This window comes from Pyrus communis, chromosome 15 (genome assembly GCF_041283825.1).
Source record: "Pyrus communis isolate YQ-2024b chromosome 15, ASM4128382v1, whole genome shotgun sequence".
Lineage (NCBI taxonomy): Eukaryota > Viridiplantae > Streptophyta > Magnoliopsida > Rosales > Rosaceae > Pyrus > Pyrus communis.
The window spans coordinates 10,519,700-10,538,663 of record NC_142579.1 but is presented as its reverse complement, the minus strand read 5'-3'; the positions used below and the strand labels follow the sequence as shown (position 1 = coordinate 10,538,663).

General features: G+C 36.1%; 2 protein-coding genes across 2 annotated transcripts; both read left to right on the top strand.

Annotated features, from left to right (window-relative positions):
* The first annotated feature begins 10,283 nt into the window (after positions 1 to 10,283).
* EMB1968 (ATPase family associated with various cellular activities (AAA)) lies at positions 10,284 to 14,245 on the top strand. The gene is made up of 12 exons (XM_068477773.2): positions 10,284 to 10,440; positions 10,543 to 10,621; positions 10,723 to 10,802; positions 11,197 to 11,319; positions 11,419 to 11,488; positions 11,559 to 11,632; positions 12,065 to 12,185; positions 12,302 to 12,364; positions 12,949 to 13,008; positions 13,454 to 13,579; positions 13,678 to 13,761; positions 13,911 to 14,245. Exons 1-12 carry the CDS (start codon positions 10,397 to 10,399, stop codon positions 14,004 to 14,006), a joined length of 1,020 nt encoding a protein of 339 aa, XP_068333874.1. The 5' UTR covers positions 10,284 to 10,396; the 3' UTR covers positions 14,007 to 14,245.
* A 1,759-nt stretch (positions 14,246 to 16,004) lies between these two features.
* On the top strand, positions 16,005 to 16,806 carry LOC137718630 (uncharacterized). The gene has a single exon (XM_068458182.2). It carries the CDS (start codon positions 16,042 to 16,044, stop codon positions 16,636 to 16,638), a length of 597 nt encoding a protein of 198 aa, XP_068314283.2. The 5' UTR covers positions 16,005 to 16,041; the 3' UTR covers positions 16,639 to 16,806.
* Positions 16,807 to 18,964: the final 2,158 nt, after the last annotated feature.

The following is an 18,964-nucleotide window of genomic DNA, read 5'->3' as shown; positions in this document are numbered from 1 at the left end:
CAAGTCTTGAGGCCTGGAATGCTCTAGCTCCGATGCCTTCCGCTCCGATGCCTTCCGCTCCGATGCCTTCCGCTCCGACGCCTTCCGCTCCGATGCCTTCCGCTCCGATGCCTTCCGCTACTATGCCTTCCGTTCCAAAGCCTTCTGCTTCGACGCCTCGTAGTGGGGCTTCACGTAAACAACCTTTGTGAAGCTCCATCTTTCTCCATGTTTAGTATCTATCTTTTTTTTTTTTTTTTTTTTTTTTTGAACATGCTTTGTTTTATTCAGTGCATTGGGTTGCCTCCCAAGTAGCGCTTTCTTTTACGTCTTGCAGCCGGACGAAGAACCCAATCACTCCAGGATATGTTCACGAATCGGATGAGAACTCCGAGTCATGAACTAGTACCTAAAACAAGAAACAAAACAAGATTAAGAATCTAGAATAAAAACAAACGAAAATAAAACAATCCAAGGGATTAGCAAATTTTCTAATCCCCGGCAACGGCGCCAAAATTTGATGCGTGAATTATACGCACACAAATTAAACCCTCTTTTCGTCAAATTGTAGTATATGTATAAGTAGGGATCGTTCTAGACCGGGGATTAGGAGGGATTGTTAATCACTTGGATTTGACTCAAAAACATAAAAACAAAGTTAAAAACGTTCACAAAGACTCAAAGGACTCAAAACAACACAAACACACTCAAATCTGCCTAAAAACCACTTTCTGGGCAGATTTGAGCACAAACACAAATTTGGACGAATTTGTGTAACAAAATGACTCAAGAACGTAAAAACACAATATAAAACACTAAACTAACTCAAAGAATGTAAAACTAAATGCTTGAAACACTAAAACAAACCAAAAGACTCAAACATCACCCAAAACACTCAAAACTGCCTTAAAATCACTTTCTGGGCAGTTTTGAGCACTTTGGTGAATTTGGACGAAATTGGGAAATAAAATGAATCAAAACACTCATAAACACAAACTAAGATACTTTCTAACTAAATTGGACAATAAAGTAAAGGGGGAATTAGATTTGACGAAATTAAATAAAATACACATATTGTAATTAAAACAGATTGTAAAGATGAATTTGATGAAAATATGGATGGAATTGAAATGAATGAATGATAGAATGGCTAAGGGGTTCATCTCCATACATGTTATACTTGCATAATAAAATGATTTCCAATTGCATTTCAATAAACTATGATACTCAACACCCCAAGTTAACCGTGATGCACTAATTAACCTTCAAATCTTCCTAACGTTATTGAATTGGATGATGCATGCGATAATTCAAAACATTCCCCACAAGTCCTCAACATGAATGCATAGAAGAGGTACAAGCAAGAATCATTACGCTCTATGAAAATTATAAGTGTTGACGAGGCATTCGTTACTATGGATTGCATGAAACTTATGCCAAGAATTCATTTAACGCGATTGTTTATAAGCAACCTCCACTACTTGTGAATATAAGTTCATAACGATTAGGTGAAACTCACTTATATTCTAGCGTCATATTCATGCATGAAAATTAAGTGTGCACTCTCAATGAACATACATAAATAAGTTATCAATCAAACAGTTAAACGAATTGAATCCACAACTTATGAAACGCAATTAGAAGTATTCAAATCAAAATGCAAGCATAAACATATATTTGAATCACCCCCTAACCAAGGGGGGTTTAGTTCCTCATGGCACAAAACAAAGAGAATCAAAGAAACACCTAAACATTCCAACAACTCAAACTTGAATTGTATGAACGTTTAGGCCCTCTTATCATCCATTCCTCATTCGTACAAAACAAAGAGCATTGAAATTAAACATTGAAATCAAAGAAACACCTAAACATTCCAACAACTCAAACTTGAATTGTATGAACGTTTAGGCACTCTTCTCTTCCTCTTCGTTGTGGCACAAGGTCTAAGGTGAGTTTGATGGTGTGAATGGTTTGGGGAGTGGTGTTTGGATTAATAGGGAAGGCACGGCACAAGGGTGGTTTGATGTCTACATTTCTGCAATGGATGAGTTTATGGAAGAGTGTTTGGAATGGATGAATTTCTGGCACAAAGGCCTTATTTCTGTGGTGAATGGATTGTGTCTGAATGAGAATGAATGAATGAGTATTTATAGGTGAAATGGGGGGAACATGACAGCTAGGAACTTGGTGGAAATCTGAAATGGTGATGGGAGATGCATGTGGCTGTTTGTGCATGTGATTAAAGGGTGGAAATGCATGTGTTTTGACAGAAATGAAAGGGAATGCACGTTTTTGGTTGATTTCTGGTGGTTGTGAGGTGGAAATCTAGGTGGAAATGCATGTGGATTAAAGCTATGTGAATGATTAAGGTGAATGTGCATGAGTGCATGTGAAATCTGCCAAGATGCATGTGTTATGAAGTGGATTTTCTGCAAAGCAAGGTGAATGTGCATGTGATTAAATTAAAAGATGGAATGCATGTGACTATGATGGAAATCTGATTTCTTTGAAGATGCATGTGCAATGAAGTGGAATGACAGCTAGGTTATGATGATGAATGCATGTGAATATGATGGAAATCTGATTTCTTTGAAGATGCATGTGCAATGAAGTGGAATGACAGCTAGGTTATGATGATGAATGCATGTGGCTGATTTAATTGAATAGGAAAGCATGTGAAATGTTTGTGGTGAGTGAATGTTCATGTGAATTAAAGCTAAAGTGATGATGATAAGTGATAAGTGATAAGTGATAAGTGATATGATATGTGGTTATGATGTGATAAGTGGTTATGATAAGTGATAAGTGATATGATAAAGTGATGATGATAAGTGATAAGTGATAAGTGATATGATATGTGGTTATGATAAGTAATGGGAGCATGTGGGTTAATTAATGAAGGAAATGCATGTGCAATGACAATGTGTTAGAATGGATGTGTGTTATGCATGGCATGATTGGGATTAGGAAAGGTTTAAATGTCCTAAAACTAAAGAGAACAAGGTTCCAACACTTTGGCTCCAATTAGGTCTTCAATTTCGTCCAACACTTTGGCTCCAAGCATAAGCTATCCACCCTTAGCCCAAAAGTGCTCCAAAAATCTCCAAAATGCATCTTTTTGCTCCTTTAGCCCTTTGGACCTACAAACACACGAAAATAGCTTAAAGTACTAAAATAACTAAAGAAACATAACGTAAATGCACGAGAACAAGCCATTTAAGTCGCATGAATATGCTCCTATCATAAATCCAACTGAATAGGTTCTCCAACGAAATTTTATGTTAGCTTGGGTAGCCATGATATATGGTTAAATGTCACTCATGGCTTGTGGGTCCTTCTAGATGATTAAATAAGTAGTCATCAAAGTAGAAGAAGAATTAAAAGTAAGTTTTAATTCACTAAGTGATTGTATTACTATTCAATTAGATTGATACCAATCATCTCACTGCCTCACTAATTGGAACCTAAAACGATTGTACACCAAGACACCCGTGTGACCCATGTGATGAGATAACTAAAGGATGATGAAATTAATTAATTAATTAAGTTTTATGATTAATTAGAAAGTCTAAATAAATCATAGAAGCGATGAAAGATCATGTTTGGGATTAAATATAGTTCGGGTTCTTTCGAGCTCATTGGGCCCAAACCACAAGCATTGGATGACTTGGAAAAGAAAAAGGCCCAAGAAGAAAGCCTAGCACAAGGGGCTGGCTGCCTTAAGACAAAAAGTGTGAGAGATTGACTTTCACTTCACCTTATAAAAGGTGTGTTAAGGGACCATGTGATGAGATAACTAAAGGATGATGAAATTAATTAATTAATTAAGTTTTATGATTAATTAGAAAGTCTAAATAAATCATAGAAGCGATGAAAGATCATGTTTGAGATTAAATATAGTTCGGGTTCTTTCGAGCTCATTGGGCCCAAACCACAAGCATTGGATGACTTGGAAAAGAAAAAGGCCCAAGAAGAAAGCCTAGCACAATGGGTCGACTGCCTTAAGACAAAAAGAGCGAGAGATTGACTTTCACTTCACCTTATAAAAGGTGTGTGAAGGGAAAAAGTTCCTTAGGGTTTTTGTGTGTGTCTTTCTAGCCTCAAAAGAAAACAACTCTCTGTCTCTCTTTTCCCACACAAGGTTGGCCACCAAAGGGAGAGTTAACTAATCATCTATTTTCCTTTTGGTTATTCATTCATCCATCTCACTACACTAGTGGGTGTGGATCTTTAGAGGTCTTCTACACTTGGAGGGTTAAGGGTACCGTTTGGTACGTCCCACGTTTGGTGCGCCAAATTGCTTGGAACGCGTTGTCCCGTGGAACGAATTATAGTTAATTTTTTGTACCACCCTCCCCCTGGAACAGACTTGTTCTAGCCCATGGAACACAAAATGATGGTTTTTTTGGACAACAATACCTGTTCTCTTTTTCATTAATTCCACTGTCTACTTTATCTCTCCCATCGCCTCCCTCTATTTTACCCTCTGTTCTACCATCTCTCTCTCATGTAGCATTTTCCTCCACCACAAACCCAGCAACCCAACCATGGCTAACCCAATCCTTGAAAACCCATCTGAACCCAACCCCCACGTTCCTCTCGCCGCCTCCCTCATCCCTGCCGCCACCCACTAAAAAGACGTGGCCGACACCGTCGCTCGACAATACCCCGTTGCTTCTCCAACTCAACACCCCTTGAAGTCTTGATTCAACATCAAGAGAGGAGGTATATCTATGATTGAGTACATAAACAAATAATTAAAAATTTTATTTCTTCAAAAACTCTCGAATTCTGCTCCAATGAAGACTGAATTGAAAGTTTCGATTGGATGACAGAGGTTGCGGTTTCGAGCGAGTGGTCGACATTTTTATGGGCCGTGGATCTGGTCCCTTGATGCTAATAGAGAATCTAGATAGCCGGGGAGAGAAGGAAAGAATATTGCGGTCCTGCAGAGGAAGAGAATGGAGAGAGAGATCCAAAGAGGTCTTAGTTCGAGAAGCTAAGATATGGGGATCAAATCCCTGGGGTTGAGAGGATGGATACGCTTGTCATTTAATCCTTCATGCCATTTTGCCATGCGCGTACCAAACACGGAATAGAACAATTGTCCAATCCCGTCTTACACATACCAAACGTAGCATGGAACTTCCGTTCCATTCCATTAAATTCCGTCTCGTCATTGTTTGTTTAGCTCAAATCATATTTTACAATATTAGGAATTAATTTTTGTAAATAATAATTTGTTTAATAAAAACAAGTAGCATATGTTGGATTCAGTTTTGGTCAATTATCCGAGAACACACAACCATGAACCAACAGGTCATGTTGACACATAGTTTATAACTTAAGTAATTAGAAATATTTATTTTGTACTTTTATAGACTTCAATTCTATTTATCTTATTTTGATATCGCGCATGTAACATTTAGGCTAAATATTTACTTAAAAACATGTCGTGTTAATCGAACTGACTACAATAATTATAAGTAGTACAATCTAATGGTGTAATGCTCACTCAATGAGGAAATTTGGAAAATAAGCATATTTTGGATTCTAAATAAAATTATAACCACATTTTAAAGTTTACTAGCATATGGGCACACACAAAAGTGTGTGAGAAAATTTTTTATTTTTGTTTTTGAAATAGAAGGAGAGAGGAAGGAAGTGATAGAGAACGTGAGGGTAAAAACAACAAAATTTGGTTATTTGAAATTACATTTTGCCCATATTTCTTATTCATGTTCTATTTTAATTAGAGGGTTAAATTGGTAATTTTATAGAATTTTGGTTGACAATGAGTGTTTTATTAATTAGTAGAGATAATAATTATAACCAAAATTGGATATGTAAGTACTAATATATCTTTAATGATTAAAATCCTCATATTTTGCTCTTAACGGTGAACTAAGGGTTTGTAATTGTAAAGGTCTTCTTAGCCTAACAATACTTGGCTACTCAAAGATGAGTAGGAATTCTACTAAAATTTTTTCAAATTTGGTCGTTGTTAATTTATAAAACTTCGTGTTTATAATCATAACCATTCATATTATAAATCACCATATAAAGATCGCATCTGCAAAAAATCAATTAAAACTAAGGTTGTTTAGTCATCAAACTATTTAAAAACAAATGAACGGTATTGGTAAAAGCATTATGAATCGTCTATGTATTTGTTACAATAGATTGAATAAACGACATTAGTTTTAATTTATTTTTTGCAAAGATGTTTTTTACAATGTGATTCATAGTATGAACGGTTCTGATTATAAGCACAAAGCTCCACTATTAAAACACTAAGAATTTTGAGTAGCAAAGTATTGTTCTCCCCAGTCGCCGCCACGACTTTAATTATTCTACAACTTGAAACTGAATTTTCATACAGTTAAAGAAAAAGAGGAGGAAACTGGTTCGTATTTGGGCGTTGGAGGATAGTAGGAGAAGGTTGGTGTTTGGAAATAATACAAAAGGTTGGGGTGGCAGCGGCATTAGGTGTCGTGGCGGCAGAGCACCAACCAGACTCAAATGGGGACTCAGATTCTCTCCGAAACTCTTCCAGACCAATCAATATCAACCGATCAAGACCAATTGTGCAGTCAAAATTAAAACTTTTGTTTTCATAAGGGGTGTGATATCCACACACCCATTTTTACTTTTCACACACCCTTCTAATTTTCGCCCGTCAGATTGGATGAAATGAAGAAGATCAACGGACAGAAATTAACAAAAGGTGTGTGTGGATAGCACACCCCTTTCAGAGCAATTCCATCCCTAAAGACTTTGCGCCAGCACCCAGCTCATTTATCCACTCAAGTGAACAATAATAGACCAAATCATCTCCACCCCTAACAAAAAATAGCCTAGTCAATTTTATTAAAATATTATTAATTTTTATTATAAAATAATAAAAAATAATTATTTTATTTTTAATTTTTGACTTTAATCTCTGTAAGCACTTTGCAACTTCTTCTTTCCCAACCTCACTCCCACACTCCAAAACCCAAATCAACGGCATGATAATCCCAGCTCCGATTAGAACAACCTTGTACGAACGAAACCCAGAAATAACAGAAACAATCTTTGCAGACAACCTCATGTCGTCTCTGCAAGCTCTGTTGCTAGACCTCAAAACGACGATCGCGAACCGCTGTGTCAAACGCCGACGTTCTAAACCTCCGATAGGTTTCTTGCGTGAATATCGAGTCTTGCGGAAAGCATGTCCAAGTCGCTCTGCATCAGGAGCTTCCCGCTGTATCAAAGATTGAAGCAACAACGAGCTCCTCTCCCTCCTTCTCCCTCCGTGGCTCCTTGCCTTCCGACGCCACGCTGGCGTCAGCAGTGCGTCACTTGGGCCAGTCCCAAGGCCTGTTAATTTCGGGTAGACCTGGAGATCAGCTTGGGCTGGGTGCCAATCAATAGAACGGGCTGGAGTAGATTGGCTGAGTGCCAGCCTTATTTTTTGGCAGAGTGCCGGCCTAACCACCCCCGGTGGAACTGCTCTCATGAAACTTTTGAAGGACCTGGATCCTCTCCGGCTCCTTATCTGCGGATCTCGTAGTGATCAATTCATCTAAACTGTTGGCTACACATCCTACGGGCATAATTCGTTTTGAATATTTTATTTTTTTTCCAGCTTGCACGCACCAAGCAAGGTTTCTTTTTGTTTCATCATTTTGGTCGGTTGGTTGCCTTCTTCATCCCTATACGTCTGCATTCCTTTTTATTTTGTTTGCACTGCCTGGGGCAGCATAGATCTTGGTCAAGGGTCGTAATGAAGTTTCCGGTGTTTTGGCCATCTAAGTAAATTTCAGATAAACTCGAACTGCAGGGCCTTCTCCCCCCTTGACCCATGCCTTGCGTTCTCAAGAACAATTCGACTGTTGGTTCAATTTTGACATGGAAGAACTCGTGCTGCTTAGTTTGCTGTGTATTTGAGATTTGGGGAGAGAGATGAGAAGGAAAGAGAACAACAAGTGTTACCGGAAAAATAGAGAGCAGCGGGAAGCCACGATTGCTGGAAATGAATTAAAAAGAGCAACAACGTATCACTAGAAAAGAGAGTGCCTCGTTTTTGTGAGGAGCAACAAGAGAGCCGTAGAAATCCCATGTCAAATTATAATAGTCAAATTAATATTGATGGCTAATGTAACAATCTAAAGTTTTATGTCAAATTTGATACTTCTTCAATCAAATTGTCAAATGTTATTTTCTTATTAAAATATAATTTTAAATGGTTCTAATTATTAGAAAATAATTTGAAACAAAATTTTTATGGGAGTTTTCATGAAAATAGTTTGGGTTAAGTTTATTTTAACAAAAAAATTATGCTATAACTTTATTTAATGAAAAAAAACTTAAATTTAACGAAAAACCCTTAAATTTCAATAAAAGGACAAATGAACATAAATTTTAATGAAAATAACACAATTTTAATATAATTTTTTTTAATAAAATCTGAACGCTTGGGATCCGTGCGTTCATTTATGAAACTGAATAGTACTACACTATTTATTGTTTCAGTTTTATAATAGTGTCTAGTTCAAGGTCAACTTTCATAAATAGTGTCTAGTTCTTGGTCATATTTCATAAATAGTGCCTAGTTATTGGGTCCAGTTTCATAAATAATATATAGTAATTGGTACAGTTTAATAAATACTGTCTCTTTCTTAGTCTAGTTTCATAAATATTGCCTATTTATTGGTCCACTTTCATAAAGAGTGTCTAGTTCTTGATCATGTTTCATAAATAGTGTTTAGTTCTTGGTCTAATTTCATAAATAGTGTATAATTCAGTTTCATAAATAATTTTCACCTATTGGTTTAGTTTTAGAAATAGTGTCTAATTCTTGGCTTCCACTTATTGGTCTAGTTTCATAAATAGTGTCTATTTATTGGTTTAATTTCATAAATAATGCCTACTTACTGGTCAAGCTTTATAAATAGTATCTCATTCTTGGTTCAATTTCATAAGGTTTGAAACTTAGGCCATGTTTATAAATAGTATCTCATTCTTGGTTCAATTTCATAAGGTTTGAAACTTAGGCCATGTTTGGTCATGTAAAAGTACCCATTGCGCGGGAAATGATGAGCCCAAAAGTGATATTTTCAATCAAAACCTTGAGAAGATTACGTTTTCGGTAATTATATTAAAAAAAACTGTTTTCAATTGCCAAATTAAAATTCCCTCACATTTTTTACATATCTACAATAGTTAAATGCAGCTCTCCATCCAATTTCTTGAGCTTGGATGTCATCATAGAGAAATTTTTCCTTATACCCGTAAGTAGGGGGAAATTTTATTTTTTATGTTATTAATTTTTTAACACAAGAATCTCACAATTTGTATAGAAACACATGGTGTATCGAGTTCCGAGCACATTGAAAAATCTCTCGTCATCTTGGCTACCATTGGAAAACAATATCACAAAAATAAAACTAAAGAATGTAATTCAATTTGAAGTCTTTTTCTTATTCTAAGCAAAAAAGAAAAGAAAAAAAAAATCTCATAATAATAGTTGATAATTCAAGAGAAATGCAAGTGATAATTAAAAAAGAATTTGGATCCCATCTAAATTCAAATTGTGGGAATCCTAGGGATCTTCATATCTTAATCATTTATTGTGTATCGTGCGGTTATAAATGATTTAACTTTTTTTATTTTAAATTAAACACAAATAGTACCTGACAAAAACTGACTGCACGATATACGATAAATGATTAGGAAACAAAGTGAATCCGGAGAGGATCCTCTTTCAATAAAAAAAGCGAGAAGTTGCAATGGTTGTTTGTTTCCACCAAATAAAACATTGGGCTTAGACCACTCGCTAGTCCCCTCACGCGAGTATGGTAAGTTTTTTTATATTTTTTCCTTGTCTTTATAATTAAATAAAGTTATTAGATGATTTTTTGTTAAAATGCAAAGTTTTGAAACTATTTTCATTAGTTTTCTTAATTTTTATTGGTTGAATTATTAGCGGAATAAGGAACCCAACACTAAAATTAATTAAAAATAAATTTGACATTGATGTTAAATTTGATTCTAATCACAAATGCTTCAAATCGAATGAGCAAATAACACTTCTATTGGAAAGATTTTTTATGCCAAATATGCACAATGACATTTCAACTAGAATTCTAACATCTCATTTGAATATTCTCAGCAGCTCCTTTCTGTTTGTGAAATAAATTAAAAAGCTTACTAGCCGCATGATTTGCGTCCACTTTGAATTAACGGCCACGATGATGTGGTCAGCAGGCTCCCCATAGAAAGATCCGGAGAGGATCTAGACCTAATTAATTGGTTTAATTGGACCTTAAAACAGTATCGTTTGTTGTTCCTCCTCTTCCGTCCCCAAAGCGGGAAAAGCAAAAGCCCTACTCAGTATTGAGGCGGGACTGCCTTTCTGAAAAACAAGACATCCATGGCGCCACTGGTTCAGAGCTCTCAACCATGGGTCGAAAAATAGTACCATTCCTCTCTCTCTCTCTATCTCTCTCTCTACAATTACATTCCAATTTAGGGCTTAATTTTGTTGATTTCAATTTTGAATGTTATGTAATTTGTCAGTCGGCCGAGGCAAGTGAAAGATGTGGCGCAGCAGGACGAGGTGGTCCGAGTCCTCACCAATACCCTCGAGACATCAAATGTAACATCCGTGAAGCTTCAATTTTCAAAACCCTAATGCACTTACTCCTATTTCTTCATCTGTTTAGTTCTGTGACTTGGGGTTTTTTGTTTTGTTTGCAGTGTCCTCACATGCTCTTCTATGGTCCGCCGGGTACCGGAAAAACCACCACCGCTCTCGCCATCGCTCACCAGCTTTTCGGGTTTGCCTCCTGCCCACTTTATTATTTATCTGAAATTCCAAAGATTGTGTATTTATGTGCTTTCAGCTCTTTAAAACTTGTTTTCCCAAATTGCATTGTATTTTGATGCCATGATTCTCGAAAGTCTTCAAATGGGTTGAGTGATTCCGAAATTCTTTCGGGCTGACTAGATTTAGATGGTACTAGGAGGGACCATGATGACTCTAGACATGGCTTTATGGTTTCTTATTATTTTCGGGTAGTTAAATTGAATGATGTTATTTGGGGTGTTTAAGCATACGACTGAGCACTATCTATCACATTTTACTCTGAATTCAAATTCTTTGCATCGGGTTTTATTTATTATACGCATTGCTATAAAATTTTCACTGTTTTAATCACAATCTTTTTGCAGACCTGAACTCTACAAGTCTAGAGTGCTGGAGCTCAATGCAAGTGATGATCGTGGGATCAATGTTGTTCGGACAAAGATCAAAGATTTTGCTGCTGTTGCTGTGGGTAGTAATCAACGTCCAGGGTATATTCTCATATCTGAGAACTCTTATTTTCAATTTTACTCATATATTCTCCGTTTCCATTGTTTATGGGTATGTATTCCCTTTCCTCAATGCTGCAGGGGTTACCCATGTCCACCATTTAAGATCATAATCCTTGACGAGGCAGATTCAATGACAGAAGATGCTCAGGCACGTCTGTTATCTCTTCATTGCCTAAAATGTACTAGGAATGCCCTCTCACTTACTCTCTGCTATGCAGAATGCCCTAAGACGTACAATGGAAACTCACTCCAAAGTCACCCGATTCTTTTTTATATGCAATTATATCAGCAGGTGCACCTTCCGTACTTTTTTATTTGTTTAATTAGGCAATATGCAATTCCTTTTTATATGTTTGGTTCACTTAAACTTTTGGTAACCCAGTTTCTTCCTTTATTTTATTTTGGGGCGGGTTTGATAAAATACAGTTGAAACTTGGTTTTGTTTGGAGGGGTTTAGAAACCTTGATCATTTTCACTCTTGCATTGTAAGAGTATCCTGAGATGTCTGAGGGAACACAATTGTTTATTTTAAAATACCTTCTTTAGGAACTGTTCGTGTATAATAATGTCTATGTAGGAAATGTCACTGAAATGCAGTGAAAGGAAGGTTTCAAATAATAACAGTTAATTTAAAATGTCTTTAGGTTCTGTCATTAAATTGTAATATACATGAATCAAGGGCAGGCTTTGCACTTGATGATCAATGAGTTTGTTGTTTTTGTAGGATCATAGAGCCACTTGCTTCGAGATGTGCAAAGTTCAGGTTTAAGCCACTTTCAGAAGATATCATGATCACCCGCGTATTGCATATTTGCCAAGAAGAAGGCCTTAACCTGGATCCAGAGGTGTGTACATCATAGCTGAAGTATTGTACTGCATATTGTGGTTTGTTGAAAATGGAATCTTTGAATCAGTTTTGGGGTTTTGACATCCTCATACAAAGTGTTGATCTACATTGTAGGCCCTGTCAACACTAAGCTCTATCTCACAAGGTGATCTTCGTCGGGCTATTACATACTTGCAGGTAATTGGGGGTTAGTCAAGAAAAATTGCCTCTTTTCTTGTTCATCTATTTTCTCCCGAAAGACTTGTTAGATAACCACCATCAGTATCTATTAAGGCTGTACTTCAGTAGTTTATACATTTTTGGCTGCTTAATTGATGATGTGTTTTTGTGAAGCATGATGTTAATTGATATTGTGTTGGAAATTCTTTGGCTTTAAGCATCTTGAAAGTTTAGCACCCAACTTTTGGGTGTCCGGGAATGATGATATTGAGGAATATTGTTGAACTGATCAGTGATCACAGTATCCCTAGTGCAAGTAAAATGCTTTGGTATTTTTGTTGTTTGTTAAAATCTTGTAGTTATATGAAATGCTCTTGGATAGCCCAGTGTTAGTTAAACTTAATATAACCAACTACTTTGAGATTTTTCTCCCATTTCTGCGTTCATCTAAATTAGACCTTTACAGAAGTTTCGTGCTTCAAATTTTTTTCCTTTTTTTTCCTTGTTACTAACGGACTTGTCCACATTGGTAAGGCATTAACATTAGATCCTGCTAAGTCTCTCATTGTTGAATTTTAAGTTGTACTTTCGAAATATTGCAGTCAGCTGCTCGCTTATTTGGATCTTCTATTTCTTCAAAGGAGCTGATTAGTGTGTCTGGGGTAAGTAACAAGACAGTTAAATTTGATGATGATATAGAAACTTGTTTCTTTATTTATATGCATGTTAGGCAGTAACGTTAATGTTATATAGTTATAGCATACAACTATGTGTAGTTGCAACAAATGAGAGCATAGGTTTGCTTTGAGATTGAGCACAAGATGCTTGAAGTTATTTATTATAACTTATAACTTGAGCAGCTGAAGAACTATATTGTAGCGGGTCGTTTATGTTCTTCTGACGTCTGTCATTTCCCACTGTTAGTCTCACGAAATTGGGGACTTAGGTACAGTGGAATCCTATGTCGGGAAATTTGTGTTTGATTCTAGCATTGAGCATTAAAATGAAATGGCCCCTCTTAAGGTTGAATGTGTTTGGGATCCCAAGGGGTTTTTGTTTACATCAAATCCCTGCTCCATCCTGATGTCCAATAATTGCGTTCTTCAGGTAGTCCCGGAGGAAGTTGTCGAGGCATTCTTCTCTGCGTGCAGGGGTGATAACTTTGACTTGGCAAACAAGGAAGTCAACAATGTAATTGCAGAGGGATATCCAGTCTCTCAAATGCTTTCACAGGTTTTAGTTTCACCCTTTTAATCGAATCACCTATTAGTTCATTATGATTGTCGTCATCCATATGAAATACAGCAAAAGTAATACAAGATTGCTTCTAGTTATTTGAGGTGGTCGTTCAGGCAGATGACATATTAGATGAACAGAAGGCTAGAATATGCAAGAAACTGGGCGAAGCAGATAAGGTAAGAGAGGTTAACTACCTTTCATAGGCATGTCATATGTTGTTCAAAGTTTTAATTTAGCTTGTTAAGTTCGATTAATCAATATCTTAATAAATTAAGGCAGGCCTATCTTGTGCAAAATTTTAATTTAGCTCCTATTTATGATGCAGTGTCTTGTGGATGGTGCTGACGAGTACTTGCAGCTGCTTGACGTGGCCAGCAGTATGATGCGAGCTGTTTGTAACATGCAGGAAGATTTCTCTTAGGAATGCTGAGCTAGTTTTCGGGTTAGTTTCAGAACCCAAATGCAGATTGATCCGTATGCGGCTAGATCTGGTAGAACCAAGATGTTTAAATTCCGAAAAAATTGTTATGTTGTGAAATAGACCAACCACTTGCTGATAGTTATTTTCGGTTTAACACGCCATAGCTAATTAATTGGAATTAGCAGAGCATTAGGTGGAAAACATGATTAAGGGGTAATGATTATGATTTCTAGAAGAAACATGATTTGAGTCCTTTCACGTTTGGACAATGAAACGGCCGGTCACCCTTATTGGAAATGTACACCATCTTTTGTCCGGGAAATTTGCGGGGCAAAAGGAGAGATTTTCACGTACTAGAACACGGTCGTGTAATGTTATAGTTTGACTGGAATAATAATTTCATTGTTTCGAGCCGATCCAAATATTATTCAGGACAAAAATCCGTGAAGGAGCTAAAATTTACTTAAAAGAGTCGCGTAATGTTATAGTTTGAGTGGAATAATAATTCCATATGATGGTGTTTCGAGCCGATCCAAATATTATTCAGGACAAAAATCCGTGAAGGAGCTAAAATTTACTTAAAAGAGTCACGAGTATGAATATCATGGAAACGTAGGCAACTTTCTTCCATCGCTAACTGTGAACCCGTGTCCCAAAGTGTCACAACCAACCATGCATCAATAAATTCTATCCTCAGCTATTTGCCCGTGAAGTATCTTCTTTAATAAATACAAGAAAGAATAGGGAAGGTTGAAATCAAAGGACCTGGCTTCTCTGCCTTTTCAATTACACTCATATCTTCTCTTATTTGTGCAATCATGGTTAAGCTACGTCAACATTTTATATCATTATTGCCTTTTGTCTTATTATTTCTATAAAAAAAATCAATATAAAATATCGACGTGGTTTAACCGTGACTGCACAAAATAAGAGGGGATGAGAGTGTATGGGAACTGGGAGGGCAGAGAAGCCGGGTTCGAAATCAAATACTCACTTAGGGGTAGAACTGTTTATATTTTTTGAGATCCATGATTTTGACAAAAAACGCTTTTATTTATTTATTTACCAAACACAATTTTAGCCCTAGCTTTTTTAAAAAGCTGTTTTTAAAATAATTTCAGCAATACCAAATCAGCCTTAAGTTACAAAATTTTAAGAGTAATGCTAGGTAGATCAAACCAAACATGTAAATCATATGATGTGTCACTAATAGAAAATGAGCATGTTAATCAATACTGAAGTAATAATTCAATTGTAAATGACCACATCAAACGGTTTCCCAAATTTGATTTAAAAGTTTGGTCTCATTAACATTCATCATAAATGTTTTCTTAGTTACCAGATGACAAATGAATGCGCACTCCTATTATTGTTCATTTAATAGATATCAAAGGAAGGTTGATAATAAAAATATTAAAAAAAATACATCTATATTTCTCCACTTTGAGATATCAAATTTGATCACGGAAACGGAACTCGATGTGGTTTTATGAGAGTCGATAGTGTTTTAATTTCCCTCCAAATGCGCCTGAAAATGGAAGCACATGTTATAGTGACTCATTCAACAAGCAAAAAAGTCAGAGCGCGATTGAATTATCCTTTTGGCATTTTCCCAATTTTCTTGAGTTCTATAATTACAATTCTTAATTTATTTGATATATTTAGATAATTAAGTAATGTCATATTAATGATTTTTTATTTATTTATGAATGATATTCAAATACATATTAAAGACTTGCATAATTCTAGTTATAAAATTTATTCACTAAAAACTCGATATTGGTAAGAAGTGAGACATGTGCATTTTTTATAATACACAACTATTATCCAATTAATAATATCACGTGTCGTTGTGACGGGAACCATTTAAAGTCAAGTACGTGATTGGATTGGACCCTTCTTAGGATGACCCACCTACCCAACTTAATGCCTCTGATCCCGGCGGGACCAACCTTCAATTTTCTTCAATCCCCCGCACTCCCTCCTCTATATATTCCTCTCAGTTGCAGAAATTTATCATAGAAAATTCAAAAAAATGGCAGTAGATGATTACGATGACCATTCTTTCACTAAACCAGGAGCAATCCCATTTCAGTGGGAAATTAAACCCGGCGTCCCCAAAATCCAATACCAGCAACAAAAACAATTACCGCCACAGACGCCGCCGCCGTCACAGTCGCATTCTCACAAACACCTTCAGCTCAAACCCCCGCCATCCGGGTCAATCTTTCTGCCTCCGCCGGGGCCCCACACTCGGACCCGCTCCTTCCGCTCCCCTTCAGCTTCTCGAACCCGGTCCGAGCGCTGGCGGTTTGAGCAACCCAATAACTTCCTTTCAAGACGATCAGAAGCCATTTCGTCGGCCGGTTGCTTTATGTCTCCTCTTCTGAGGGGGAAACCGAGCAGCAAGAGCAAAAGGGGGAGCGGTGGTGCTAGGACGGTGCCCGTACCCGAGTCCGAACCCGATTACACTTTGGACCTTGAGACACTGGCGCGGTGGTCTGTGTCTTCTCGGAAAACGCTGCTCTCGCCGTTCCGTTACTCACCCGCGTCGACGTCGTCTTACTCGTCTAACAGGTCTTCCCCGCGACCCGTTAGTGACGCTGAATGGGCCGGGTTCGGACTCTTTTGAATGGGCTATAAATGGGATATGTAATATCCAGGGCAAGGTGGGTATTTGGCTGTTGGGTAGCTTTAGCTCTCTGGTCATACAAGACTAAGAAGAGTACTTTGAAGTTTTATTTTTCTTTCCAAATGTTCTCAAATATCACTATTAATGTAATAAATAGCGCTATTTCTAGTGAGTATGTTTGACTGTGGTCATGAAGTATGATAAAATTCTCATAGACTAGGATTGGAAGAGTTAGATAATGGTGATTTGTCATCAGTTATCTCCTTTTTTTAAATAAGTAAGAAAAAAACAAATAGCGCTATTTTATTATGTATATCGGTAATTCAGTATGTTAATGACAAATATTTTGTTGAACTTAAGATCTCACTTATAAGTGAAGAAGAATGCCATTAAATCGAAATATTAAATTTTTTTTTTTTCTTATTAGAAGGCAAAGATCACAGGTCTTGTTGATACTGGAGAAATTTTTAGGTGTACCGGGTACACCAAAAAAATTTGATGTACCCTCACTCATAACACTGTTTGTACCCTCACTTATTTTTCAATAAAATAATAAAAATCAAATTGTTATGAGTGAGGGTACACCAAATTTTTTTGGTGTACCCGGTACACCTAAAAATTTCTCTCGATACTGGATCTTGGATGTAGTTGTGTGGATTGGAATATGCGAGGGAGGACTTTTCTTTATAATTTTATAATTTTTTTTACAAATAAATAGATAAAGATGAAAGATGTTTTACGAATAATTTAAGTCACTCAGTACTATGATTTGATAATATTCTTCTTCATTTATAAGTGAGAGGTTTTAGGTTTGAATCTCGTGAATAATGAATTCGATGCCAAATTAGATTGTTAATTGTATGACTTTGCCAAATTTCTTTTCCCCTTAATGTAAAATATACTGTTGTACTAATTTTTTTAAAAATATTTTCTAGAAAATTCCCACAATCTGTGCAAAAGATGTTGGGTGTGAAAGAAATCGATGGAGACACTAAGTTGGCTTTGTTTGTAAAGATAACTTTTGCTTTTGGATTTAATAGCATTCTGCCATTAAGAAAGAGGGAACTTCAAAGAAAAACTTCGGGTACTATTCACTTTAACAAAAAATCACATTTTTACACTAAAAAATCAATCATGGTACTATTCAATTTACCATTTATTTTGTTATTATCGTTAAAACTTAAAGTTTTCAAACCATTTTCATTAGTTTTCCTTAATAAAAATGCTTATAAATGAGTGAGGCAAAACCTACGTCATAAGCATGATCTATATAAGGCAAATTTAGTAAATAATAACACACAATTAGAGAGGAAAAACAACTCATTACTTGAACTAAACATATGCTCGTCAAGGACTTTCTGATGGTGAGCTTTATTGCAACAAGTGTCGAAAGTATAAGGCTCGTCTTCGGAAAAGTGATGTGGTAAAAACTAGCACACAAATTAAACCTTATAATTTTAGATGATTGTAGTATGAGTAAGTAGGGATCGTTCTAGGCCGGGGATTAGGAGGGATTCTAATCAACACAAATTAAACTTAAAAACTGAAAACTAAGCCAGACTAACACAAAAGAAGAATTGAGGGGGCTTCTTGACGAATTTTAAGAAACAAAAATAAATAGCAGCAATTAAATTGAGTTGTAAAGGGAATATAGGCAAAAAGCTAGCTAGAATATTCTTCTCCACACATGAAACATATGCACATAAATCGATTTCTCGTTATTCTTTCTATAAACCATGAATGACAATATCCTAAATTAATTGTGAATGCACTAATTAATTCTCAGACTTTTCTAAGTTCATTGAATTAGACTCAGCGACGCAACCAAATTATCCTTCTCAAGTTCCCTAACTATGAAAAGCATGATAGAGACACATATCAAAGGTCATTAAATTCTGTGAAAATCATAAGCATTGACAAAACATTCGTAACTATGAAAAACATGATACTCCTACTAGGAATTTACTTAACTCAATCATGACTAGTGACTTTTACTACTTATAAATATAAGTTTATAACAATTAGGTGAAATTCCCTTATACTCTAGCATCAAACTCCTGTATGCAAACTAAGTATGCATCCTTAATAAACATACAAGAATAAGTTATTTATAAAGTAGATAAGTAAATCGCATTCGTGTTGTACGAAACAATAATTGGATGTAATCAATTCATATAAAACATATGTTCATGGCTTCGGATTCTCCTCTAGCTAAAAAGAAATTTAGTTACACATGTTCAACATAACTGAAAAACAATCTAAAATAAACATTAAAACTAAACAAGGATAGAAAGAACTTTGAAAACTCCAATGGTTGAATGGCAGG

What these genes read in the sequence shown, in the direction of transcription:
- EMB1968 (XM_068477773.2), top strand. Translation starts at nt 10,397, where the DNA reads ATGGCGCCACTGGTTCAGAGCTCTCAACCATGGGTCGAAAAATA. An exon ending in CAATGACAGAAGATGCTCAG is followed by an intron (nt 11,489 to 11,558) that starts GCACGTCTGTTA and finishes TCTGCTATGCAG; the next exon opens with AATGCCCTAAGACGTACAAT. An exon ending in GCCTTAACCTGGATCCAGAG is followed by an intron (nt 12,186 to 12,301) that starts GTGTGTACATCA and finishes TCTACATTGTAG; the next exon opens with GCCCTGTCAACACTAAGCTC.
- LOC137718630 (XM_068458182.2), top strand. Translation starts at nt 16,042, where the DNA reads ATGGCAGTAGATGATTACGATGACCATTCTTTCACTAAACCAGGAGCA.